We start from the raw sequence: 25,725 nt of genomic DNA, 5'->3' as shown, positions 1-25,725 counted from the left end.
ATTCCTTCAAAAAATAATAATATAATTGGTCACTTCAATCCACAACAGTTTGAGGAACACTGATGTGCGCAATTGACTACTGCATTTCTCCCACAAAATATACAGTCACTACACTTTACAGTATATTCAGTGAAATGCTTTGATATGTCTCGAAGATGTCTCCTACTCCCGCTCCTCCCCCTGGTACACCACCCACCTCCGCTCACTGAAGAGCCAGGTGCGGGCTGCTGAACGCACCTGTGTCAAATCTGGCCTAACGGTCCACCGACAAATCTGGCTGGACCTCCTCAAAATTTACCGCTCCACTCTAGCCTCGGCCAAGTCGTCCTTCTACTCCAGGATAATCCTGGAGGCGAAGAACAACCCCAGGCTACTGTTTTCCACCACAACCCGACTCCTCCGTCCCCCCCGCCACCCCGCGCAGGTCATCTCCTCCAACCTTCACTGCGAGGAGATGCTGGATTTCCTTGAATCCAAGATCAAGGGAATCCGCTCCGCGGTCACTTCCCCTCCAACTTCCACCCACCACCCACCCCTTCCCTCCCACACTCCGACTCCTACCCATCCTCCCCTACACACCTTCGTACCCGTTTCCCCACCCTCTGTCACTGAACTCATCCTATCCCTAAAACCAACCACCTGCTCCCTTGACCCCATCCCCACTCCACTCCTTATCTCCCAGCTCCACTTTCTTGCCCCACATATCACTGACATCATCAACCTGTCCCTCTCCTCTGGCTCTGTCCCCATTCCATTAAAAACTGCCATCATCACGCCCACCCTGAAAAAACCCTCCCTTGATGCGTCGCAGCTATCAAGCTACCGGCCCATCTCCAACCTCCCCTTTCTCTCCAAGGTCTTGGAAAGAGTTGTCGCCTCCCAACTGCGCTCTTTCCTTTCCACCCATTCTCTTTTCGAACCCCTTCAGTCAGGTTTCCGTGCTGCCCATAGCACAGAAACTGCCCTGGTCAAGGTCACCAATGATATCCTGACCATCTGTGACCAGGGCTCCCTCTGTCTCCTCGTCCTCCTCGACCTATCGGCAGCATTCGATACGGTCGACCACGCTATCCTACTCCACCGCTTGTCCTCCCACCTCAACCTTCAAGGCACTGTCCTTGAATGGTTTAGGTCGTACCTTTCTCACCGTCTTCACTTTGTCTCGACGAATGGCTTCTCCTCCACCCCCCGTACTGTCTCATGTGGTGTCCCTCAGGGCTCTGTCCTCGGTCCCCTCCTCTTCACCCTCTATATGCTCCCCCTCGGTGACATCATCCGCAGACATGGAGTTAACTTCCACATGTATGCGGATGACACCCAACTCTACCTTTCCTCCTCTACTCTCAACTCCACGACCACCGATGTCCTGACAGCTGCCTGTCCGACATCGAGTCCTGGACGAGAGACAACTTTCTTCAGCTCAACGTGCGAAAAACCGAGGCCCTCCTGATTGGCTCACGTCAGCGCCTCCGCACCTCAGGCGCTGACACCATCAGCATCCAAGGCTGCACTCTCCACCTCTCAAAGCCAGTCAGGAACCTCGGCGTTTTGTTCGACCCTGAGCTGTCCTTTCTCCCTCACATCCGCACCACAACTGGCACCGCCTTCCATCACCTCCGGAACATCGCCAGACTACGGCATTACCTCACCCCTCACGCTGCTGAAACCCTGGTTCACGCCTTTGTCACCTCAAGGCTGGACTATGGGAACTCTCTCCTCGCCGGCCTTCCCGCCACCTCCCTCCACAAGCTGCAGGTCATTCAGAACTCTGCAGCTCGTGTACTGTCCCGCACCAGGCTTCGGGACCACATCACTCCCACCCTCGCTCGCCTCCACTGGCTCCCCATCCCCCAGAGGATTGATTTCAAGATCCTCATCCTCACCTACAAGGCCATTCACGGCCTTGCTCCCTCCTACCTCTCCAACCTACTATCCCCCTACCTACCTGCCCGTACCCTCCGTTCCTCTGGCTCCGGTCTGCTCCACGTCCCCCGCCCCAACCGCCCTACCATCGGTGGTCGGGCCTTCAGCCTCTCAGCCCCAGGCTCTGGAACTCCATCCCCCAGTGCCTTCGCCGCTTCCTCCCTTTCCTCCTTCAAGGCCGGTCTCAAAACCTTTCTCTTTGACCGTGCCTTCAGCTCCCCTCTCGACTCTCTTCCCCTCCTCGCTCCCTCCCTTCCCTCCCCTCACCCTGACCATTTCCCCCTCCTCGCTCCCTCCCTTCCCTCACCCTGACCATTTCCCCCCTGCTCGGGTCATGACCCAACTGTGCAGCGCCTTGGGACGTCCTCCTGACGTGAAAGGCGCTTTATAAATGGAATCTTGTTGTTGTTGTTGTTGTAATAAGGTGCTATATCTAATGTAAGTATTATTAGCTGCCACATTTACCTACATAACTTTCATTTCTAATCAGTTATGTTTTGTAAAATATTTTAGAGATGTTTATTTTTACAATAAAAAAAAGTGCTATGCAAGTTGTTACTTCTTGCTCCTGAGCACTTTTCTCATTTTTACACTGCTATCTGTAGTCAGTAATTTGGATGATGTGCTTTGCCAATGGTCACCCCCTTGTTAACTCTTGATTCTGTTCCTTATTTGACTCACCAATGAAGTGTAGTTATTTGGTAGGAAACCCCTCTCCACCCTTCCCCTGCCATTACCCAAATAATGCACCTTCTACATACAGATATCATTCAGTACTGACCATGACGTTCTCATTCAGCAATCCAACACCATTCCATACAGGAATCTCACAAAACTTTTATTCCCTGTGCTTTATGCTGAGTTTACGTATCTTGGCTGAGATGGGAAGCAAGCAACATAATTGGTCTCAGTGCCCTTGATCTCGGAAGAGTGAAAATTGCCCAAGCTTCCAACATAATCCAATGGCCCCTGCTGGAAATTCGAACAGGGCAGGATTGCGCTTGGCATTGATGCTCAACTACCCTGCTGGCATTTGCTACTCATCCTTACCCAAGAAGAAGGGTTGCTTGGCAAGATATTGAAGGACTTGCTTGCACCTGTGGAACTGTACCCCAGTACGAGTCATTACTTCAGGGAAGTTGGGGGAGAGGGGAGAGAGAAAAGGGAGAATTTGTTTTGCAGTCTTCCAAAAACTATAATTGTACCTGTGCTTTTTGTTCCATAAATCAACTTGTTTTTTCCCCCATACAATGGCAGGTGAAGTGGGTATTAAAAAACCAGTGTGTCAGCCTGGCTCAGTGGTAGCACTCTCACCTTTGATTTAGAAGGTTGTAGGTTCAAGCGTCACATCGAGCCTTGGAATCACATTGTCTAAGCTGTAAGCCGTTGTCTAATACTCCAATACAATGCCTGGGAGGGTGTTGCATTGTCAAAGGTGTCATCCTCGGAATGAGACATAAAACTGAGGCCCTGTTCAGGGGGACATAAAGATCCCATGGCACTATTTTTTTAAAAACAAGAAAGAAAACAATACGTTTGTTCTGGGCAACAATCTCCCAAATAAAATTGTTCACTCATTCCTTTTACAATCTTTGCTCACCAACACTTGTGATCTGTTTTAGAAGAGAGCTCTCTCACTTTACATGTGCTGTTTTTTTGTGTGGGCATTGCTGCTGACTGACGCGTTTCGCCCACAAAATACACAGACAATCCACTTTTCAGAATATCCTGTGAAGTGTTTGGTGATGTCTTGACGATATGATAAGGCGCTATATCAAATGCAAGGATTATTATTGTTTAACTGTGGTACCAGTCTTTTAAAATGGTCATGTTTGTTTTCCTGAATAATTAATGGAATCTAATTTGAGGGATGAATATGCTGCAGAGCAATTTCACACAGTCTTGCAAATGGTTTGAACGTCAATGTGCTCCACGTATCAGACCATCTTATAACAGGATTAATTTCAGTGATATGCTGACGCAATCAAACTTGGTAAATTTACCAACAAACTGGGAAGAACAGCCTTTGCCTGCTAAGGTCGGTACAATTTACCGACTATCGGCAAATCTCAGCACCGTGATCTGTTTTGGAAAAGGACTATCTCACTTTGTGGGTGCAGGTTTTATAAATTATTTTGTTGTTTTGTTCGCTCTTCAGGCCAGTTACGGTCACACTGATGATGAGAGTTATGTGAGAACTGATGATGATGAAAGCTGCATTCGGACCGACGATGAAGAAGGTCTAACCGCCGGCTTCACCGAAGAATGGAACGAGCACATGAAGCGTCTCATGATGAAATAAGAATTTTATAAGTAGTATGAAGACTATAGCAACAGTCATTTTAAAAGTTTGTAGTTAGACATGTGGACAAACATTTCTTTTTCTATAAGCTGGGTTTATCAGCATCTTTATACAGCTCACACAAGTCGGGAGAATACTGAGGTTTCACTGAGCTAGACAAAATTGGTGTTGCTATTACAAAAAGATTGCAGTATTAATAAAAAAAACTTAAAAGTAGATACAACATCAAATTTGCAATCAATACAATTCTGTTTACAATTCTCATATTAATACATTACATGTTTGGTTTCCAGGTGAACTGTGCAGTACTTTAACAGAACAGGTACTGTTTTTTCCTAACTGTGATGAATCAACTATCTTGATTGAAATGCACTTACAAACATCAGAAGCTAAGCCAATGCACATAAGCAGTTATCTAAAATGACTACTACCCATAAATTACCCATTTAGTTTTTTTTAATGCACAGGTCTGTAAATATGTGTCATTGACACACACAGCTACTTCTGTTCTAACATTGTACTTTGAACCATAGGTGCCAAAAACAAACACAATAGCAAAACCGAACTTAAATCATTTAACACCTTTTTATGTGGTTGATACAATTGGTTAAGCAATAGTTCTAAGCAAGCATGTCCATTGCTACATTAAGAAGTAATGTTTTTTTTCCTTTTTTTTGTTTTCTGAATGTATAATTTTAAGGCCTTCAACTTGGAAGTACTGCTATATACTGTATACATGACTTGATGCGCGCCTGGAACTGTTTGTGTTTGAAATGTGTGTTACCTTAGTTGGCCCTGTGTATAGTTGTGCAAATTGTCAGACTCTACAGGAAGGAATGAGTTTATCAAATGATCTATGGGGAATTGTAAATGTTGTATAGGAAACAGCAAGTGAGAATTCAGATTGTGAGACGTATGTAAAATATGGCTTCAGTCAGATTAATCCACAGGTAACAAATACAAAGGCTTGCAGACACACTCATGCAAAGTTGTACTTGATTGTTTAGAATATTTCTGATCTGTACAGAAAAGCTCCTTTTCAGGTTGTGTGAGTTCTCATTAAGGTTGCTCACAGTGGCAGTTTATTTTCACCTAGTCTTTTCAGTGATGACTATTCCTGCCACTAATTCACCAACAGACCTGTAACAGGAACTTTCTATCAGAGAAGTTACAACGGCGTACCCTATTTTAGTACCTAAAGGCACAAGAGTGACACACTGACTAATCTGCAAATCTTGCACACCACACTGTATTATTGTTAGACTATTATTATTAGCCGAACAATTGCTAAGAAAGAACTAAAAGTTTATACGTGGCACCTATACAAATCTTTGCCTTGTAGATAAGTTAACAATATGTAACATTAGAAATTATTGTGCTAAAACTGATACAATCAGTTTAGACTGAAAACAAATGTTAATAAATATTGACTGAAGACTAATAAATTATCTAAAAAGGATGAAATGTACAGTTTCTGTTGAAGTTGAGAGTACTGTAAGAGAGAGATTTAATTTGTTTCAGAGTTGACTTGCACAAAACTGTGGCCTTCACTGTGAAACAATCTGTTCTCTGTTACTGCATGAAGTGATAAATTGTCTAGTTTTGTTGCACAGTCCTATGCCTTTTATTTATTTTGACTGAAATGTCCCAGCTTCATAAACTCATTAATGTGGACACATACTGTATGTATATACTTAAGTCTGTGTTGCTGAATTTACAATGAATTAATTCAGCAAAATAGCTGTGAATAACGACCAGTTTCTTATAGTATCAAAAACAGCGGGCACTTGATTTTCACCAAAAATATTTGATTACAACATCTATGCCACTAACTACAACAGCTTCTAAAACTAATATTTCAAACATCTACAGCGAGAAGAGCAACAATTTTGGAGGCACGACAGGCTCGATGTTATACACTGTTAATGTAACAAAACTACTGATCTATGTTTTTTATTGTTGTTAAGTATTGTATCCATACGTACAATGTGTTGAAATGGGCTGGGGACTTGCGTATGTTTTGAGGTGGTTCAAGTATTTAACTGTGTCTGTATTTTGGAATGGAATATTTCGTCATTAAAGAGAGAATTTTTAAAAAGATTGCCAGATTGTGTTGTCTCCAAATCTGCTTTGCAGCCTATAACACCCTCTCTGCTGTATCAGTGGTACCAGATATTAGTTGTGCAAGTTTGTTAGCAAATTACCAGTGAGAACTCCAGTCTTGAGAAAGCCAAAGGTCATTGTGGGACCTTTGAAACTCTGAGGACTATGTTAATATTATCAAATAGTATCTTAACCGAGGAAAGGACACATCTTCTAACATCTTTCCTGATTTGTTCAATTCAAAATCACTGGTACTGAGTGTTATTATCCTTATCTATATGTATAATATGAATATTTCTTGCATTTGATAGTCATTTTGCCTTCAGTGTTTTTCTTGAATGCAATTAGACTGTGCAGGTTTCAATAATGTATCTCCACAACATTGCCAGACTCTGCCACTGCCTCACCCCTCAGGCTGCTGAAACCCTCATACACACATTCGTAGGCTCAACTACGGAATTTCCTCCTTGTCGGCCTCCCCAACTCTTCCCTTCCACAAGCTGCAGATCATCAAAAACTCTGCAGCTCGTGTCCTCTCCCTCACCAGGCTCCCTCCATTCAGCAGGTTCCAGCCTGCTCCATGACTCCCACCCTACCATCGGCGGCCAGGCTTTCAGTCTCTCTGCCCCCACCCTTTGGAACTCCATCCCACAATCCCTTCGCCTTGCTCCTTCCTTTGCCTCTTCAAGGCATGACTCACGACCCTCTTCTACAGTGCCTTCAGCTGCCCTCCTACCTCTCTGCCCTCCCTCCCTCATCCCCCCACTCTTGGGACCTGATCCCCGACTGTTCAGCGCCTTGGGACGTCCTCCAGATGTGAAAGGCACTTTACAAATGTAATTTTGTTGTTGTTGTATCCCTTATGCAATGGGTAATGCAATGTCTACAGTGTATAGCAATAATAATAATCCTTGCATTTGATATAGTGCATTATCACATCTTCGAGATGTCTCATGCTTCACAGAATATACTGTAAAGTGAATTGACTGTATATTTTGTGGGCGCAATTGTGCACCACAGTTTCCCACAAACAGTTGTTGAACGACCAAATTATCATTTTTTGAAGGGATGCAGACATCAACAACAACAACAAGATTCCATTTATTGAGCGCCTTTCACATCGGGAGGACGTCCCAAGGCGCTGTACAGTTGGGTCAGGACCCGAGCAGGGGGGAAATGGTCAGGGTGAGGGGAGGGAAGGGAGGGAGCGAGGAGGGGGTAGAGAGTCGAGAGGGGAGCTGAAGGCACGGTCAAAGAGAAAGGTCTTGAGACCGGCCTTGAAGGAGGAAAGGGAGGAGGCAAGGCGAATGCACTGGGGGATAGAATTCCAGAGCCTAGGGGCTGAGAGGCTGAAGGCCCGGCCACCGATAGTAGGGCAGTTGGGGCGGGGGATGTGGAGCAGACCGGAGCCAGAGGAACGGAGGGTACGGGCGGGTAGGTAGGGGGATAGTAGGTTGGAGAGGTAGGAGGGAGCAGGGCCGTGAATGGCCTTGTAGGTGAGGGTGAGGATCTTGAATTCGAGGAGTTAAGAGAATGTTGTAACATAAAAGGCAAATACTGTATAGCATAGCAAGGGCAGAAAAGGAAGATAGGCAAAGAATCTTACCATCAAATAAAAACAAAGAGTGTTAAAGTTAGTCATCACACTTTTCAGTTTATTTCATTTGATGTTACAACCAGAGAATATTTGTTTATTGCTTCTGAATACATGTATTTCCAGATAGTAATTTAGGACGCAGAATTTAGAAGAAAACGCCATGCAGCAAATCCTTGTCATTTCAGAGATTTTCTTTTTCAGGGACAGTAAGCAAAGTTGTAATTAAAATGTGCTGGAGGGAAAAGTGTTTCATTCAGTTCACATTTATCTTGCGTTGCCTCTGACAAAAGCACCCTTTTGTATTTATAATAGGCATTGTAAAAGCCAGGAAATTACAAAAATAAGGATTTCCAACATTGAAACAATCATTTTAGCTATCCTGATGACATTTTGTGTTGCAACTCATTGACTTGAAGAGAACTGCTTGTCTGGAGATACTACGACAACCGGTGAACTTCAAATGGATGTCTAAAAACAGTGTGACTGGTTGCTTCCATCCCACCTGAAAGAATAGACCTCATTTCTTCCTCTGCAGTCAACAAACAGTGGTAACTTTCACATCAGGAGGACTTCCCAAGGTGCTGGACAGAACTAAATGTTAGGCACAAAAAACTTTGTGAGTAGGCTATTGGCATGGGCTGCAGACAGACCCAACAATGGACTATTCTCTTTGTGATGAGGTAGTTCAGGCATTCAATCACCCATGCCACAAAGGCCCATTCACATGGGTTGATACTGGCAAGTTTCTCCACTGCCTGGCTAACTTAATCAGAGCTGGCCCAGGTCCCGCATCTCCACTTAAAGCAAGCTGCTCATCTATGTTGATCAGTATTTGCAGTTCCTTTTTTGTCTGGATCCATCCTTTGAATCCAATATTTTTACATGTACATGAGGCATTCCAGAGGCTAATTATTTTCCTCTAGTCCTTACACCCAGTTATTCTCCAAACATTGGTAACAAGAGATCGTCTGGCAATGTGCACAGGTCACTTGTGTCTGGCAGTAGTGCCCATAGCTGTCATGCATTTCCTGCAGTTTGAGCAGAATTTGGCAGTCTTCCAAATACTCTAAGGGGAAATGAAAGACTTGTTTAATTTGGTTCCCAATTATAATGATAACCTCCAAACGTTGTCAGTTCTACTTAAACAACTTTTCTATAGGCTATTTCGGTGAAATAAAAAGTGATAGATGAGAAATCCAGGAGTTTTCAACTGCAAAGTATAGTAACTGTATTTTGTAGACGAAAGCCAATTAAAAAATTTCACATTTTGTTAAGAAATTTATTAAGAAATCACAAATTAACTCCTCAGTGCCTGGATATATTACACTTATTTGTATTTATATGATAGTTTTTTTAAAATTATTTTTCATTATATACTAGATAAAAACATTGACACCAGCAATATTTAACATAATTGATAATAATGTACTAAACCAGCTATTATCTGGTTAGTGGAAAAATATGTTTTGAGCCTACATATATTTGATTATTTCTGGTATTTTAAACCCTGAGATGCTATTCCAAATGAAAGGAGCTGTATAAATGCTAGTTGTTGTAAATGTAACAACTTGCATTTAAATAGCACCTTTTATGTGGGGCACTATATAAATGCAGGGCATTATGTGGGTGCATTTATGTAGGATACTATAATTCCTTGCACTTTATAGAGGTGTTTAAGATAATGAAAGTATTTAATTGGGAGAATTAATTGTGAAAAAACTCAAGACAAGAGAGAACTCATTGAAGATTAGGATTTTTTTTAGTAAGCCGTGTGTATGACACATATTACCATTCTTAAGAGTAATCCAAACCCAGCTGAAATTTCCATGCATCCCACCTACACATGAAAATCCCAGAGATAGATTGTTGCAATGGATTGCTCACTCTCTCCCTGGAGATACTCATCCTGCTTATCTAATTCTGGAAAATAAGAAAATAAAGGAGAGTTCAAAAGAACCTATTCTCCCAGAGGGTTATCTGTTAAGAGTCGATTTGGACATTTAAAGGGAATTATAATAATAAACCCTACATTTGATACAGTGCTTTATCACATTGATGAAAGATCTCAAAATACTTCTCAACTTTTTACTGTATAGTGTCTATTTATTTATGAGCAATGCAGCAGTGAATTTGCACGCAGACATGAAGGGATTGATCAATTTTATCTGGGCGATGCTGTTTGGGATCTGAGCATGTGCAAAACCTTCATGTCCCCAGGCTCAACCACAAGAGGGTGTTCTAGACTCTTCTGACGTCCCCATAAATGCACAGGTAATTACACTTTGTATTACTGTGACTTACAGGGGCTGTTGTAATTGACTGATTGTTTTTTCTGCCCATGAGTGTGAATATTAACAAAATTTTAATGCAACATTTGTATTTGTATTTGTATCCTTCAACCATCTACTATTCACCAGCTACCTCCGCTCCCTTAAAGCACAAACAACAACAACAACAACAAGATTCCATTTATAAAGCGCCTTTCACATCAGGAGGACGTCCCAAGGCGCTGCACAGTTGGGTCATGACCCGAGCAGGGGGGAAATGGTCAGGGTGAGGGAAGGGAGGGAGCAAGGAGGGGGGAAATGGTCAGGGTGAGGGAAGGGAGGGAGCGAGGAGGGGGAAGAGAGTCGAGAGTCGAGTCAATGACACAAATGTGTGTCATTGAACGCACCTGGCTTAATTCAAACTTAACGGTCCATCGGCAGATATGGCTGCACCTTATCAAATCCTACCACTCTGCCTTCACCTCCGCTAAATCATCGTTCTACTCCAAGTCAATCTTGGAGGCCAAGGACAACCCTAGGCTCCTCTTCTCCATCACCAACCAGCTCCTCCGACCAACCTCTCATGTCTCGCCTGTCCTCACCTCCAATGCCAACTGCAAGGCGTTGCTGGTCTTCCTCAAATCCAAAGTTGAGGGGATCCCCTCAGCTGCCTCTGCTCTTCCGTCTACTACACCCGCCCCATTTCCCCCTCCCACCCTAGCTCCTACCCATCCCTCCCTCGAACTTGTCTCCCACTCCTCTCTCACCACCACTATAACCCACATGAAACCGACCACTTGCTCCCTCGACCCCATCCCTACCCCTCTCCTTACCTCCCAGCTCCACCTCCTTGCCCCTCTACTCACAGGCATCATAAACCTCTCCCTGTTCATTGGTACTGTTCCCACCCTATTAAAAATGGTCATCATCACTCCTATCCTTGGACCCATCTGTGCTTTCAAACTACCACCCCATCTTCAACCTCCCTTTCTTCTCCAAGGTCCTGGAACGACCTTGCTTCCTAATTTTGCTCCTTCCTCTCCGGCCACTCCCTTCACGAACTCCTCTATTCAGGTTTCCGTGCCACCCACAGCACAGAAACAGCCCTGGTCAGTGACAAATGACATTCCGTCCATTAGCAACTAGGGCTCCCTCTGCCTCCTCGTCCTCCTTGACCTCTCTGCTGACTTCGATTCCGTCGACCACTCTGTCCTCATTCACTGCCTCTCCTCTCACCTCAACCTTCACGGCTCTGTCCTTGAATGGTTCAAATCGCACCGCCTCTACTTCATCTCCACAAATGGTTTCTCCTCTAGCCCCTGCACTGTCTCGTGCGGCGTTCCTCAGGCCTCTGTCCTCGGTCCCCTCCTTTCAATATCTATATGTTCCCTCTTGGTGACATCGTCCACAGATATGGGATCAACATCCACGTGTATGCAGATGAAACCCAACTCTACTTCTCTGCCTCCACCCTTGACTCCAGGACTGCTGCTGTCCTGACATGAATGTCTGTCAGACATCAAGTCCTGGATGAGAGCTAACTTTCTTCAGCTGAACGTCAACAAGATTGAGGCTATATTGATTGGCTCCGTCAGCGCCTCCACAGTTCAGGCACTGACAATGTCACCATCTATGGATGCACACTCCACCTTACTAAGTTAGTCTGCCGCGTTCGCCCACAAATACACAGTCAATTCACTTTACAGTGTGTTCTGTGAAGCGCTTTGGGACGTCCTCCCGACGTGAAAAGCGCTATATCAAATGCAAGGATTATTATTATTATTATTATTATTATTATCTTGGCATCCTGTTTCTACCTTTCCCATTACACAGATACAGTTCAAGATCCTGGTCCTCACCTTCAAAGCCCTCCATGATCTTGCTCCCCTTAACTCTGTGAACTCCTACCCCCTACCATCCTGCCTGCTCCCTCCGCTCTTTAGGTTGCCTGCTTCATGTGCCCCCACCTCACCCCTCCCCCCCCCCACCATTGGCGGGCAGGTCTTCTGTGACTCTGCCCCTACCCTCTGGAACTCCATCCCGCAATTCCTCCGCCTCGCCCCCTCCCTGGCCTCCTTCAAGACCCATTTCAATACCCTCATCTTCGACCATGGTTTTGATCACCCTGCTTGCCCCCCTGCCCTCCACCCTCCCCAATCCCGACCCCCAGCTGAGATCTGAAACTCTGACTGTCCAGTGCCTTGGGAGGGGTCCTCCCAACATGAAAGGCGCTATACAAATGTAACTTTGTTGTTGTTTGTTTCACTCGTGGTTGAAAGTTTGTAATTTTCAATGGAGAGGGTATTGAAAAGTTGACTGAAAATCCTATGTCATAGTTGAAATGTTTTTGAGCAATGCAGCTCGTGCTATAAAAATCATTCACTGTTCTGGACAATTTATTTTTGGAAAGTGGTACAATTGATAAACAACAATAACAACAAATTACATTTGTATATCATCTTTCACGTCGGGAGGACGTCCCAAGGTGCTGGGCAGTCAGGAATTTGGATCAGGGGATGGTGGAGGGCAGGGAGGGTGGCGGTAGGAGGGTGTCCGAATGCGCGAGTTGAAGAGGAGGCGCTCGAGACTGTATTTTCCGCCATTGACAGATAAAGAGCGCATTTGGCCAAGAGTCGCTTCTATTTTCAATTTGCGATTTATGTCCTAATTCTGTGCGTGGGGTTTTGGCTGTAATAGCTGAGTGTGCATTCCATTCCCAAACACGGGAAATTCCATGTGTAAGATGGAATGGATGGAAGTCTGTCTGGTTGGACACCAGCTCCTTGGGGCGGTCTCCCGACGTGAAAGGCGCTACACGCACAACGTAACTTCGTCGTACCATAGGTTTCCGCACCCGACCCCACACAAACAAATATTGGAAGGAGCCACTGCTGTTAGCAATTTGCAATTCAGGCCCTTCTGCGTCTTCTCTTATTGTTTGCAACGCAGCTGTTCGCTTTGTCGGAAGGGTGTGGCGGCCTGAGGCTGGGACACGGGGGGGGGCCTCGGGGGGGCGCCACTGTGCACTTGCCGCAGCTATTGGTGCTCAGGCCGCTGCAGACGTGGAGGAGGAGAGGGAGAGGCCCAGAGCTCAATCTCACGTGACGTCAGGGCGGGGTGAGGGGAGGGGGGGGGCTCACGTGACTCTTAGCGCAGTGGCGGAGGAGGGTGATGACGTGAAGCTGCAGGAGGGGCGGCACGCGTGACGGTAAGGCGCCGGACGGTCACGTGACTAGAGAGCGTGTTGTCCGAGGGGGGGGGGGCGGGGCGGGATGCGCGAGCGTCACCACGTGACGAGTAGCGGCTCTGTGACGATCGCCATGGTAACGGTTGGCCCGGGCCTCTCTGGTGTGACAGGGAGACAGGCTGCAGCTTGTCAATAGGAAAGAGCGACACTTATCTCATTGCCGGGGATCATTTCAAAGGAAATACTACACCAACCCCCCCCCCCCCCCCCCCACACACACACACACTGACTTTTATTTTGAATATAAAAATAACTACACACGTTTGGCATCTTCCCCCTGAACAAAGTTGCTATTTATTATTTGGAGAAAGAGGAGTACATTGGGGAGGGGGGAAGAAAGAAAGAAAGAGAGAGAGAGAGAGAGGTAACTACCCCCTATCACGGTCCATTTCCTTTCATAAAGAAACCTGTCTATACAAAGTACTGGCGAGAGATACACAGCCCAAAACAGTGAGTAAAACGCAGGGCGATTTTCGATTGAAAATAAAATGGTGACAAGTGTGATTTATGGGTTTTTTTAATTAAAAAAAGAGCCTATTCCCCCCCCCCCCCTCCTCCTCTCGGCTCCTCGTGGTAAACCGACATTATTTGCAGACAGAGAGTCCCCCCCCCCCGTCAAACTGCTCCTTTTTTTCTCGCTCTTTCTGCCGCTCCGCAAACCTTTTGTCACTCAGAAAGGTGGGCGGCCAAGAAGGAGCGGCCGAGCAGTCTGGTGTGTGTGAGTGTAAACCCACAGTCCCACCTCCCCCTGAGGGCCACTGGCAAATGGAACAGGAAATAAGAATATAATATATATATGTGTGTATATATATATATAAACTTGACGATATTTTACTGTAAGGACGTCGTGACAAACTGATAAATCCCGAACTGCATGTGTTTCATTATTTTTTAAAAAATAATTTGCGACATCCGCAGATGTGTCCCCAAGTGTTGCGCAGCGCCACGCAGCTGCTGTGGTCTGGCTTCGGGTGTGTGCTGCAACGTGTCAAAGCCTCAAAATAGGATAATCCAGCAAAATGCAAGTAAAGGGTGACTGTAATATTTAGTGTGCTTTTAGATACCTTCATTACAACGTTTAGAGGTACTTGAGCACAAAAATTCATGGGTAAACTCCCACGGGCATTGTGTGTGTTTATTTTAAACACCCACAATATATGTTAAACTCCGGCAGTAGTCCCAAAGCAAACTCTGGAGTTCCCAAGCCTCTGTTCATGCCATCTTGCACCTAATAGTATCGAGGGTTAGGATGCAGCATGTGCCCCTCTGGGGAGAGAGTTCTCCATTCCAGACAAAAGAAAATTTGTTGGCATTTTATACAATGGTAGAAATGTACAATGCAGAGCAAGACCATTTGACCCATCAAGTTTGTACCAGCTCTCAGAGCAAGCTGTTCATTCAGTCCCCTATTCCAGAGGATCTCAAACTGTGGGGCGCAACTTCCTTGGGAGTGTGCGGCATGCACGAGGGGAGACGCCAGTTGCGTGCCTCCCAACAATTTCACAGGGCGGTAATGCCTGACGGCGGTGCTTCCCATGACTGCCAAACCCGGCTCTACCTTTCTACAGTGCAACCCAGAATTCCACTACTTTGTACAGCAAGGAGACAGGTTCACTCCTCCCAAAGATAATAATCCTTGCATTTGACGTAGCGCATTTGAGACATCTCAAAGCACTTCACAGAATAACTGTAAAGTGAATTGACTTGGTATTTTGTGGGTGCAAGATGTGGTGGGACTGATGGATATTATACTGACATGGTGTGTGATTTCCTGGAGTGTTTGTACAGTTTTGTTTTGGCTTCTGTGCTCTATGGGCAGAGCCATGGGATAGCACAGAGAATGCTTTGTGAAGTAGAATTTGACGCTCATACTCTTATTGTAACTTTAGCGATCAGAACCCTGCTACTTTGTTGCTCATATTTTTGTGGAGTATGAGATTTCCAGTTCTTTGTGTTGTTGTACTGAACTGTGTGTGGGCAAGCACAATCGTTTTTTTTCCATGGCTTGGGGAGACTCATCTTAAGGAGGATAATAATAATAATTCTCCTTGCATTTGATATAGCATGTTTCATGTCTTCTAGATGTCTCAAAGCGCTTAACAGAATATACTGTAAAGTGAATTGACTGTTTATTGATTACCCCACCCCTCCCGCATGCTCGGGTCTAACCCCTGACTATCCAGCGCCTTGGGACGTCCTCCCGATGTGAAAGGCGCTCTATAAATGTAATTTTGTTGTTGTTATTTGTGGTCGAAACACGGCAGCACACAGCAGTGTCCTATAAACAGTCGTGGATTGAGTGACCAAATTATTTATTTTTAAGGATTATTATTCCCAGAAAAACGATCTGCCAATCGACTAACAACCAGGTTCCTACTTACTGCTAAGTAAACAGAAGTGTGGAGTAAGGAAACTTGCCCAACATTTTGCCCTGCCCAACATTTCGCCCTGCCCAGGAATCAAACTCTGGTCTCTTGCTTACGAGGCAAGTGCTCTAACCACTGAGCTACAGGACTCCACATGGGTTTCTATGTGCGTTGGACACCTACCTGTCCCCGCCCGCAGCAATATAGGTTTCCGCTTCATCTCTCTTTTTTTTTCCAATTGCAAGGCATACCTGGTTTTGCTTTCCTTTTTAACAATATACTAGGTTCAGCCATCAATTTCAAGTTAAATAAATCACTTTCTGATGACTGGGTGCAGATCCCTGACTGTCCAGCGCCTTGGGACAGGACTCCTGACGTGAAAGGTGCTATACAAATGTAATCTTGTTGTTGTTCTCATTTTTTACAGTGACACGAATCATTTTGCCAGGTTGTACCAACACCAAAATAATACCACAAAATAGCCTCAACTAATGTCTTAGATTATGCCTCGATCATTAAAAGATTGATTTTGATCTGAACCAGAAATGTGTGTATGAATGTGCGTATATAATATGTTGTCAGTCATTACTCTCTTGATGACATCATCCACAGACATAGGGCCAACTTCCTTCCACATGTTTATGGATGACACCCAACTCTATCTTTCTGCCTGCACCCTCGACTCCAGGGTCCCCTGCTGTCCTGACAGAATGTCTGTCAGACATCAAGTCCTGGATGAGAGCTAACTTTCTCCAGTTGAACATCAACAAGACCGAGGTTCTCCTGATTGGCTCCCGTCAGCGCCTCCACCTCTCAGGCGTTGACAGCATTACAATCCAAGATGCACATTCCACCTCACTGAGTCCAGTCTGGAGCGTTGGTGTCTTGCTGGACCCTCAACTGCCCTTTGTACCCAATCCATGCCATAACCCGCTCTGCCTTCCCCCAGCTCTGCAACATTGCCCTACTCTGCCACTGCCTCACCCTTCAGGCCGCCAAAACCCTCATCCACACCTATAGGCTCGACTAAGCCAACTCCCTACTTGTCGGTCTTCCCAGCTCTTCCCTCCACAAGCTGAAGATCATCCAGAAATCTGCAGCTCATGTCGTCTCTCACACCAGGCTCTGTGACCCCATCAGCCCCACCCTTCCCCGGCTTCACTGGCTCCCCATCCCCCAGAGGATAGAGTTCAAATTCCTCGTTCGTGCCTTGAAAGTTCTCCACGGCTTTGCCCCTCCCTACCTTTGTGACCTGCTGACTCCATATCAACCTGTCCGCTCCCTCTGCTCAGCAAGCTCTGGCCTGCGCCACGTCCCCCGACTGGCCCGCTCATACCGCCGTCAGCTGGGTCTTCAGCCTTTCTACCCCTACCCGATGCATCTTCATCCCACATTCCCTTCGCCTCACTCCCTCCATTGCCTCCTTCAAGACGCGTCTCAAAACCCTCATCTTCGGCCGAGCCTTTGGCCGTCTTCCTGGCCTCACTGCCTCCACCCTCCCTGATCCCGACCCCCAGCTTGGGAACAAATCCCTGGCTGTCCAGTGCCTTGGGATGGCCTCCCGGTGTGAAATGTGCTATGCAAATGTAATTTCATATTGTATAGATTGAAGATAATTGGCAAAAGAACCAGAGGGAGATGAGGAGAATTCTTTTTCACAGAGAGTTGTTACGGTCTGGACTACCTGAGTGGTGGAAACAGATTCAACAACAACTTTCAAAAGAAAATTGGATAAGTACTTTGCAAGGATATGGGGAAAAAGTGGGGGAGTGGGACTGATTCGGTAGTTCTTCCAAAGAGCCGGCACAACACGATGGGCCGATTGGCCTCCGTCTGTGCTGCAATATTCTTATTATATTAATGATAATAGTACTGTTCAGTAGCGATGCCTTTGTAGCCTTTATATTTGAACCAATAATGATAAGTTATTTTGTAATAGTATCTGTTCAGTTACAAGCTAGGATTCTCATTGATTGTTAGTATGTGCAGTTTCAGATAGCACAGAGCCCTTTAGAAGTTTTAGAATAGCTTGGGTGTTTCATTCATTTCCTTGCTTTGTATCACTTTTAATTGCAGAAGAATCTATTTCCAGTATGTCTGTCAGTCGTAGTGTGGTGAAAGGCATCAGGAACCAAAATCAAAAGAGCAGGTCAGTTTGTGCTAGTGTAGATGAGTTAGGAGAAATGAGAAAATATTGCATAACAATAAAAAAAGTCAAATGTTTAGAAGTAGAAAAACTGTTGGTTGCAATTAAACTGCTGTGCATCTTCGAAGCCAGTTTTCTGTATGATTGCTGTGCATCTTAATATTTAGACCTGTATTTTTAAGATTGCATCAAATATTCATATTAAGCCAGGGACATCTGCTTTCACTCATTGCAGCATACCAAAGCAAAAATAAATTTCCCTTTTTATGTTGCTTTAAACATATAGTAATTCAGGCAGATGCATGGCTCCCTTTGCTTTTCACTGAAATAGAAGGGGCACAGGAAGTTCATGTACAAGAACCTAAAATAGCACATTTTTTTATTGCTTCATTGTACCAGATCTTTTGTGAACTGCAATTATATAGAAGTGCAAATCAAATATTCTTGTTTCAGAAACCTTAACTGTATTTTTGAGGCTACTTGATGCATAGTCAAACTTGATCAAGAGTGTTACAAGGCAGTGACATAGTTAAAAAGGTTCCCAAATTCTATACCGACTGTTGCTAAAATGAGGTGGCTCAGTTGTTTAGGACAGCGTTGTTGAACCATAGGGCCATCAGCCATGTGTGGCTCATGAACAGTCTTGGTGAGGCTCAAAGCTACCTCAGCTTCAGCAGAAAGCATGTGTCTCAGATAATTCCCGCTGACAATTTGCTTACAGAGACGTATGCATGGCTATTTAAACGTGTGTTATGTATGTGGTACAAAATTCTCTAGTCAGGCTTTTTGAATATTCAATTGAAATAGTCATTTAAAATAATAGTTGTCTGAGTAAAAACAATCGCGGCAAAACTTTTCAGTGTTCAGATCACCATATCTGCTAATCAATATTTTGTACGATCACTTTCGTCAAAGGAAAATATAGATAGAATATCACAGCACAGAAGGAGGCCATTCGGCCCATTGTGCCTGTGCCGGCACATTAAGATCTATCTTGACAAATTAACATTTGGTGGCAGGAGTGCGCGATTGTTTTCACTGAATTTACAGAAATTGGTTGAGAAAAACAACTGTCAAATCTCATTAATGTGTTACTGCTAATATTTGCTTATGTTTTGCTGCTATCTATGTGGTATTCTTGATGGTATTCACACATGTGGCTCAATACAAATCTTGGTTCAACAACACTGGTTTAGGACACCACCCTTTCACCTCTGTGTCATAGTTGCAAATCTAATCAAAATTGGATTAAATCTGTGAGCTGTAAGTATCTTATGTGAAATAATTTGGAGGTGGTTTCAAAAATATGTCTCATTTGCAGGTGTTTCCATAGCACAAAACTACCCATAAATTGGTGGTCTCACACATGGCCGCCCGCATAGAATTGGTGCGGAAAATGAAAATGTTCTGTTGGTGCAGTAGTTTGTGGTTGATGCAGAGTACAGAAATGTTTATCCTTCATTCAGCATTTATTGTATCTAATCAGAAAATGTTGGACTCAGTATTTTGTGCAACATTTATTCAATTTCTGCAGCAATATCTATCTCATCCTTGTCAATATGAATTCTTTCTCCTTCTCCCCCCTCCCACCATACGCGCTTAAATTTCTCCAACCTCTCTTTCATTTTCTGCCAAGAGAATTGGGATATAAGTTGCTTCTGCCAACCTTTTTTTATTGGTCAGCAGGGTGTCATCACCATGCTTAAAAATATCAAAACCAGGGTTCCACATACGCATAACGCCTACACATGCAAGTTGGTGATAATTTTTTGTACAGTCGAGCAGCAGGGGCTTCTCTGCTTTCCCTCTGCAAAATGTGGCAAAAGCAGATTATGAAATCCAAATGTACCATTGTTGCAACAACAGCAACAACAAAATTACATTTGTATAGCGCCTTTCACATCCGGAAGACATCCCAAGGTGCTGGACAGTCATTTTGGACCCGAGCTGAGGGTTGGGATTGGGGAAGGCAGTGGGGAGGGGGAGGGGGGGGGGGGGAGGAGGAGGATGATCAAAAGCACGGTCAAAGAGGACGGTCTTGAGATGGGTCTTGAAGGAGGCAAGGGAGGGGGCAAGGCGGAGGGACTGCAGGATGGAATTCCAGAGTGTGGGGGCAGAGTGGTTGAAGGCTCGCCCACCAGTGGTGGGGTGGGCGAGGCGGGGGCCGTGAAGCAGGGCTGAGCCCGCTGAGCGGACGAAGCGGGCAGGTTAATAGCGGGTTAGGAGGTCGCAGAGTTAGGGGGGAGTAAGGCCATGGAGGGCTTTGAAGGTGAGGATCAGGATTTTGAACTGTATCCTCTGTGTGATGGTGCTTATTGGAACTAACTAACAGCATTCCTATTCCAAAAAAGCTATCGGTTTTGGTTCAACATTCCTTGACCAAACCAGTTGCTTTATATATACTTAAAATATACAGTCCAATATTGTAAAATTGCATTCATTCTTGCCTTCAATATTAAGTTTTAACCTTTCCCCCCACTGCCTACCCTCTCTCCTCCCAAATCCAACCCATAACTCGACTTTCAGCAACAACAACAACTTGGATTTATATAGCGCCCTCCACGCCGGATGGCATCTCAGAGCGCTTTACAGTTATGGATCCTGGCGCCGAGTCAGGGGGATGCGGGAGGAAGGTGACCAAAGGCGCAGTCAAAGAGAAAGGCCTTCAGCAGAGACCTTGGGACGTCCTCCCGACGTGAAAGGCGCCAGATAAATGCAATTTGGTGTTGTTGGGTTCTCCTGGGAAGAATGGTTAGAGTACAAGAAGATGACTAGTTCCCTCCTCCCCCTTTAGCAAGAGTTGGCACCTTTAGGAAAGAGAAGAAAAGTTGCAGGAAGAAAAAATCTCTTCAGATTCCACAACAAAATCCATGCTTTTGCTCAGTTGGGGTTCTAATTGAAATGTACCAGCTGTACTGTGCAGCTACAGTGGATGTATGGTGTTACTGTTTGTTGAAACACGCCCATAAATTGGGAAGGTCTTTGTTCACCACAGAAAACTAGACAGCTTCTGGGGTTTGGGTGGATTTATGTTTTTTTGCTCAGGTCCTGTAGCTCAGTGGTTAGAGCACTCGCCTCTCAAGCGAGAGACCTGGGTTCAATTCCCGGCAGCGGGAAATGTTGGGCAAGTTTCCTTACTCCACACGCCTCTGTTTACCTAATAGTAAGTATGAACCCAGTTGTTAGTTGACTGGCTGATCGCTTTTCCCGGAGTAATAATTACTTAAAAAAAATGAGTTCCTTCAATCCACAACTGTATGTGGGACACTGTTGTGTGCGATTGGCTGCTGCGTTTCGCCTACAAAATAAACAGTCAATTCACTTTACAGCATATTCTGTGAAACGCTTAGAGACGTCTCAAAGATGTGATAAGGCGCTATATCAAATGCAAGGATTATTATGAAAGCAGAATAGGCAAGAGAATAGATTTGCAAATGAAGTGTTTTTCTTTATATGCTGGACGCTCTCTTTTGAAATAGTTATGTATATAAAGTTTTTTTATAATTGAGCATACTTAAAAAACACAACCTTTTCAAATTCTTTGAAACATTTTGAGATATTTCGCTGATGTAATAAGGCATTATATGAAATGCAAAGATTATTATGTACAGTCTTTAGTAAAAACAAGAAAATCTGCTAAAAACTGAGATTGCAGCTCTTAACAGTGAAAACAAACAGCTAAATCAAATCATCCCCAAAAGATCTACGTACTAACCAGAAGCAACGTATGTGCTCATTGACAATGGAGATGCTAAATCAGCAGGTGCCCAAGTACAAGCTTTAGGCTCTGGGGAAGGAGGGGAGTGAAGAATGGGTAATAATAGGGACAACAACTGTCAACTATCTCTGTTGAAGAAGAGGCTTATAACAGAGCCTGTTTAGATGGGACCAGATTCTCTGAGCTACTTGAAATGTCTCAACAATACGATAAGGTCCTGTATCAAATGCAAAGATTATTTAGATTTTGTATCAACCAAAAAGATCACCATCTCCTAAAAGGCTGCCTCATAATTATTCTAACCATGCGTCGAGAATTGGAACTGTCAGAGATTTCTGATTTTGAGGAATGATCACTCCCCTCACTACATACCTGTAGGTCCTGATATCAAGTCCAGACAATCCAGAATTAATAAAGTGAAGATGAAAATGATGTTAATTGGAGGTAGCTTTGAGGAAGAAAGGCAAAATACAATGTTTAATTTTGGTGGCTTACTATACAGTTCAGGCATTGAAAACCTGGTGAGGATGTAAGGGATAACTGGGATCATTTCGGGGTTTTGACCAGTGTGATGGTGTGTTATGTCTGGTTACTAGAAATAAGAGTTTGATGCTACAATAATCAACTTGAGCCTTGGATTGTATACTGGGCCATCTGAAGTGAGGTCCCTATTTATGTGCCTCCAGTGAGTCCTTGTATTCTTGTCAGGAGATCAGCAATTCAAAAGCCTGTGGTTCTTAATGACAGATCTACATGATCATAAATATTCTGTGTTGGTTGAATTTTTTTTGAATGGATCCAACATCTGCAGACAAACCGCAGCTTAAACAGCATAAGCCAACATTAATTATGAAATACCTCTAAAATAGTTGATAATTGATCATAGCACTTAAGGCTTTGGGAGAAAGAGGTCTGAAGCTGTCATTTTTGACGTGGCAATTGATCGTGGTGGTCTCTGCCATAGAGAATTATTTGCTAATAGAATTCTGAAGTATGTGCATCTACCATTTTATTTCTATATCATAAAGGGCAGTTTTATTATAATAATAATCCTTGCATTTCATACAATGCCTTATGTCATCGAGACATCTCAAAGCACTTCTCTGTCTAATAGAATTTTTTGAAGAGGTGACTGCGAGGGTTGATGAGGGAAATGCGGTGGACGTTATTTCCATTTATTTCAAAATGGCTTTTGACACAGTACCGCATAAGAGATTAATAAACAAATTAGAGGCCCATGGTATTAAGGGGACAGTGGCAGTTTGGATTAGGAACTGGCTGAGTGACAGAAAGCAGAGGGTGGTGGTTAATGGGTGTTTCTCAAAATGGAAGGAGGTGTGCAGCGGTGTCCCCCAGGGATGGGTATTGGGACCACTGCTCTTTCTAATATATATTAATAATCTCGACTTGGGCATGGAGTGCACTATTTCCAAGTTTGCAGATGATACAAAGTTAGGTAGGGTAGTAAATAGTGAGGAGGGAGATTATGGTTAATCTATACAAAACACTGATTAGGCCTCAGCTGGAGTACTGCATCCAGTTCTGGGCACCTTACCTCAGGAAGGACATTAAGGCACTGGAAAGGGTGCAGAGGAGGTTCACGAGAATGATACCAGGAATGGGGAAGCTTAGCTATGAGGACAGGCTGGAGAAGTTAGGACTTTTCCCATTAGAGCAGAGAAGGTTACGTGGGGACCTGATAGAGGTCTTCAAGATCATGAAAGGTTTCGACAGGCCAGATAAGGAAAAGCTGTTTCCGCTGGTAGGTGTGTCTGTGACCCGTGGTCACAGTCTTAAGATATCTACGAAAAGAAGCAGAGGGGAGTTTAGAAGACATTTTTTCACTCAGCGAGTTGTTCGAATTTGGAATGATCTGCCTGAAAGGGTAGTGAAGTCTGATTCGATAACAGCTTTTAAGAGAGAACTGGATAGGTATCTGTGGAAGACGGATTTGCAGGGTTATGGGGAGAATGCTGGTGATTGGGGTTAGTGAAAGTGACTTGCTCTGTCAAGAGCCGGCACAGACTCGATGGGCCGAATGGCCTCCTTATGTGCCGTAACATTCTATGAATCTATGAATATGGTGTTAACTATGGAATATTTGGAGGTTCTTCATTTATTTTTCTTCAAAGTTATTAGCTGAATGTGAAGCGTTTGAGATATTTCAGTGACATGATAAGGCATTAGTAAATTGATTTTGACTTTGGGGGGATACGCGGCAGTCAGTTGTGGGCAGCAATGTTTCACAAACAGCCAAGGAGTCAATCAGTGACCCAATTTAATTTGGGGATTATTGGCCAGAAACCATAAGTACTTTATATTGGTGAATGATCTACGTTAACTATGGTGTTAACTATGGAATATTTGGAGGCTCTTCATTTATTTTTCTTCAAAGTTATTAGCCGATGTCAAAAATCATATTAATACTTAATCCAAGTCTGACTGGAGCCAATTTTGTGGATCACTTGATTCTTTGTCGTCCACCTTGCACATACACTCTCTCGCACATACAGAACTAGAGTAACTTGATGGCTTCAATGGTCTTGGATGTTACTGTTAGACCTGTGAATATTACATATGTAGTTTGTGACTTGGTTCAGGCTGAATCATTGTCTCTGGAAGACTGATGACACAACAATAATGAAACCAACACTGCACTGTTTTTTAGGTCTTTAGTGATTAACAATTCAATTAATACATGTGTTTGCTAAATGTAATCTGAACAAGCTGGAGATTTTATTTGGAACAACTGACTGTTCAGGACACCGAATCTTCATTTTAACTAAATAATGATGTTATGACTTTTACATAGCAAATATTTGAAGTTGGTGGTTATTGAATTGATTGTAATTCAAATCACAAAACAATTGTTTCTTCATTCTAAAAAAAAGTACAATTATAATAAATAATAATCCTGCTTTGATACAGTGATTTTCACATTGGGAGGACATTCAAAGAGCTTCACGGGATTTACCGCAAAAGAGACTAGGTGAACACGGCAGATCAATTACGCACAGCAATGTTCCATAAACAGCCATGAAGCAAATTAACTTTTGTTTGCTATATTATGCAGAAGAAAAACTATTATGTAGAAGAAAAAGTAGCTTCCATCTATATGCCTACAAATTGTGCACAAAAAGACAAAGTAATGATTGTTCAAGTGGGAAACTTTGAATATTTTAATTGGGTATTTCCTTGTATTCCAGTGATGGAGGCACACATGATTAAGGCAGATGCATAAAACAATAAGTCTTTGTGCCTGAGTATTTAGAAGGCTTGTTGCGAGCAAATTTTGTTAGAGGCTTTGTACAGTATTTAACTGTGTTATTTCCTAGCAGTACCAATGGACGCTGCTGTGATTTATTTTTCTCTACATTTTTTATATGATATTAAGCTTTGATTAGGTAGGCAGAGCCTTACATTGAGACCTGCTGATTGGTTTGCTGATCATGTGCTTGGGTAAGTTTTTATGGTTTAACAAATTAGTATAATTAATTTTGGAGTGGGAATCAAGAACATAACTGAACATCACTGCTTCTGTGCTAAAAATTTTTTTTAAAAGTACTTGGCTTCTCCATCCCACCCAACCTCAGCTCCATCTCACAAATCACTGATGTGGTTTGTTATGTGTGGCCTAGTAGATTATGGTGTTGTTCAAACGCAGGAATTGTTTGGAGATACTAGAGATTTTTTTTGTGAAATTTAATTAGTACAACATGTTCTAAATTAGCATATTTGATTTAGGGGCCGAAATGTGAGCTTATAGTTGTCTGGAGAAAGATGATTGTAAACCTGTAACCAAACTTTGAACTAATGTAAGTAGAGAGGGAGGTGCCTACCTCAGCATTTTCTAATTTCTAGAAACTGCTTGACAAAATAGCGTTTGTAGCACTCTTGAGATGAGATGTTTATGGAATCCTGTGGGTTCGATTCCCGGTCAGGCGAAATGTTGAGCAAGTTTCCTTACTCCCAAGTGCCTCTGTTTACCTAGCAGTAAGTAGGAACTCAGTTGGCGGATTGCTTTCCGGGTATAATAATCGCTTCAAAAAATAATAA

The 25,725-nt window shown here is 43.8% G+C and overlaps 2 protein-coding genes and 1 non-coding gene across 23 annotated transcripts in view; all 3 read left to right on the top strand.

Moving 5' to 3' along the window:
* The window catches only part of dtna (dystrobrevin, alpha), a 119,784-nt gene extending 113,459 nt beyond the window's left edge, over positions 1–6,325 (top strand). For 10 of the 18 annotated variants that reach the window (XM_007887979.2, XM_007887981.2, XM_007887982.2 and 7 more), the window contains one exon: positions 4,082–6,325. In XM_007887979.2, coding sequence (XP_007886170.1) covers positions 4,082–4,225 — 144 coding nt within the window. In that variant the 3' untranslated portion in view covers positions 4,226–6,325. The remainder of the gene's footprint in view (positions 1–4,081) is intronic. The other 8 variants (XM_042332633.1, XM_007887988.2, XM_042332631.1 and 5 more) reach the window with 1 other exon arrangement.
* Positions 6,326–13,710: 7,385 nt separating this feature from the next.
* The window catches only part of mapre2 (microtubule-associated protein, RP/EB family, member 2), a 49,322-nt gene continuing 37,307 nt past the window's right edge, over positions 13,711–25,725 (top strand). The window contains exon 1 of one of the 4 annotated variants that reach the window (XM_007887993.2): positions 13,711–13,889. The gene's annotated coding sequence lies outside the window, so the exon portion shown is untranslated. Of the gene's footprint in view, positions 13,890–14,395; positions 14,461–17,899; positions 17,955–25,105; positions 25,129–25,725 lie in introns of those variants that run through there. The other 3 variants (XM_007887995.2, XM_042332245.1, XM_042332246.1) reach the window with 3 other exon arrangements.
* trnae-cuc lies at positions 20,999–21,067 on the top strand. Its single transcript has one exon. It is a non-coding gene; the product is annotated as a tRNA-Glu (tRNA).

Source organism: Callorhinchus milii, unplaced genomic scaffold (genome assembly GCF_018977255.1).
Source record: "Callorhinchus milii isolate IMCB2004 unplaced genomic scaffold, IMCB_Cmil_1.0 Scaffold2, whole genome shotgun sequence".
Classification (NCBI taxonomy): domain Eukaryota; kingdom Metazoa; phylum Chordata; class Chondrichthyes; order Chimaeriformes; family Callorhinchidae; genus Callorhinchus; species Callorhinchus milii.
This window is presented reverse-complemented; position numbering and strand designations above follow the sequence as displayed.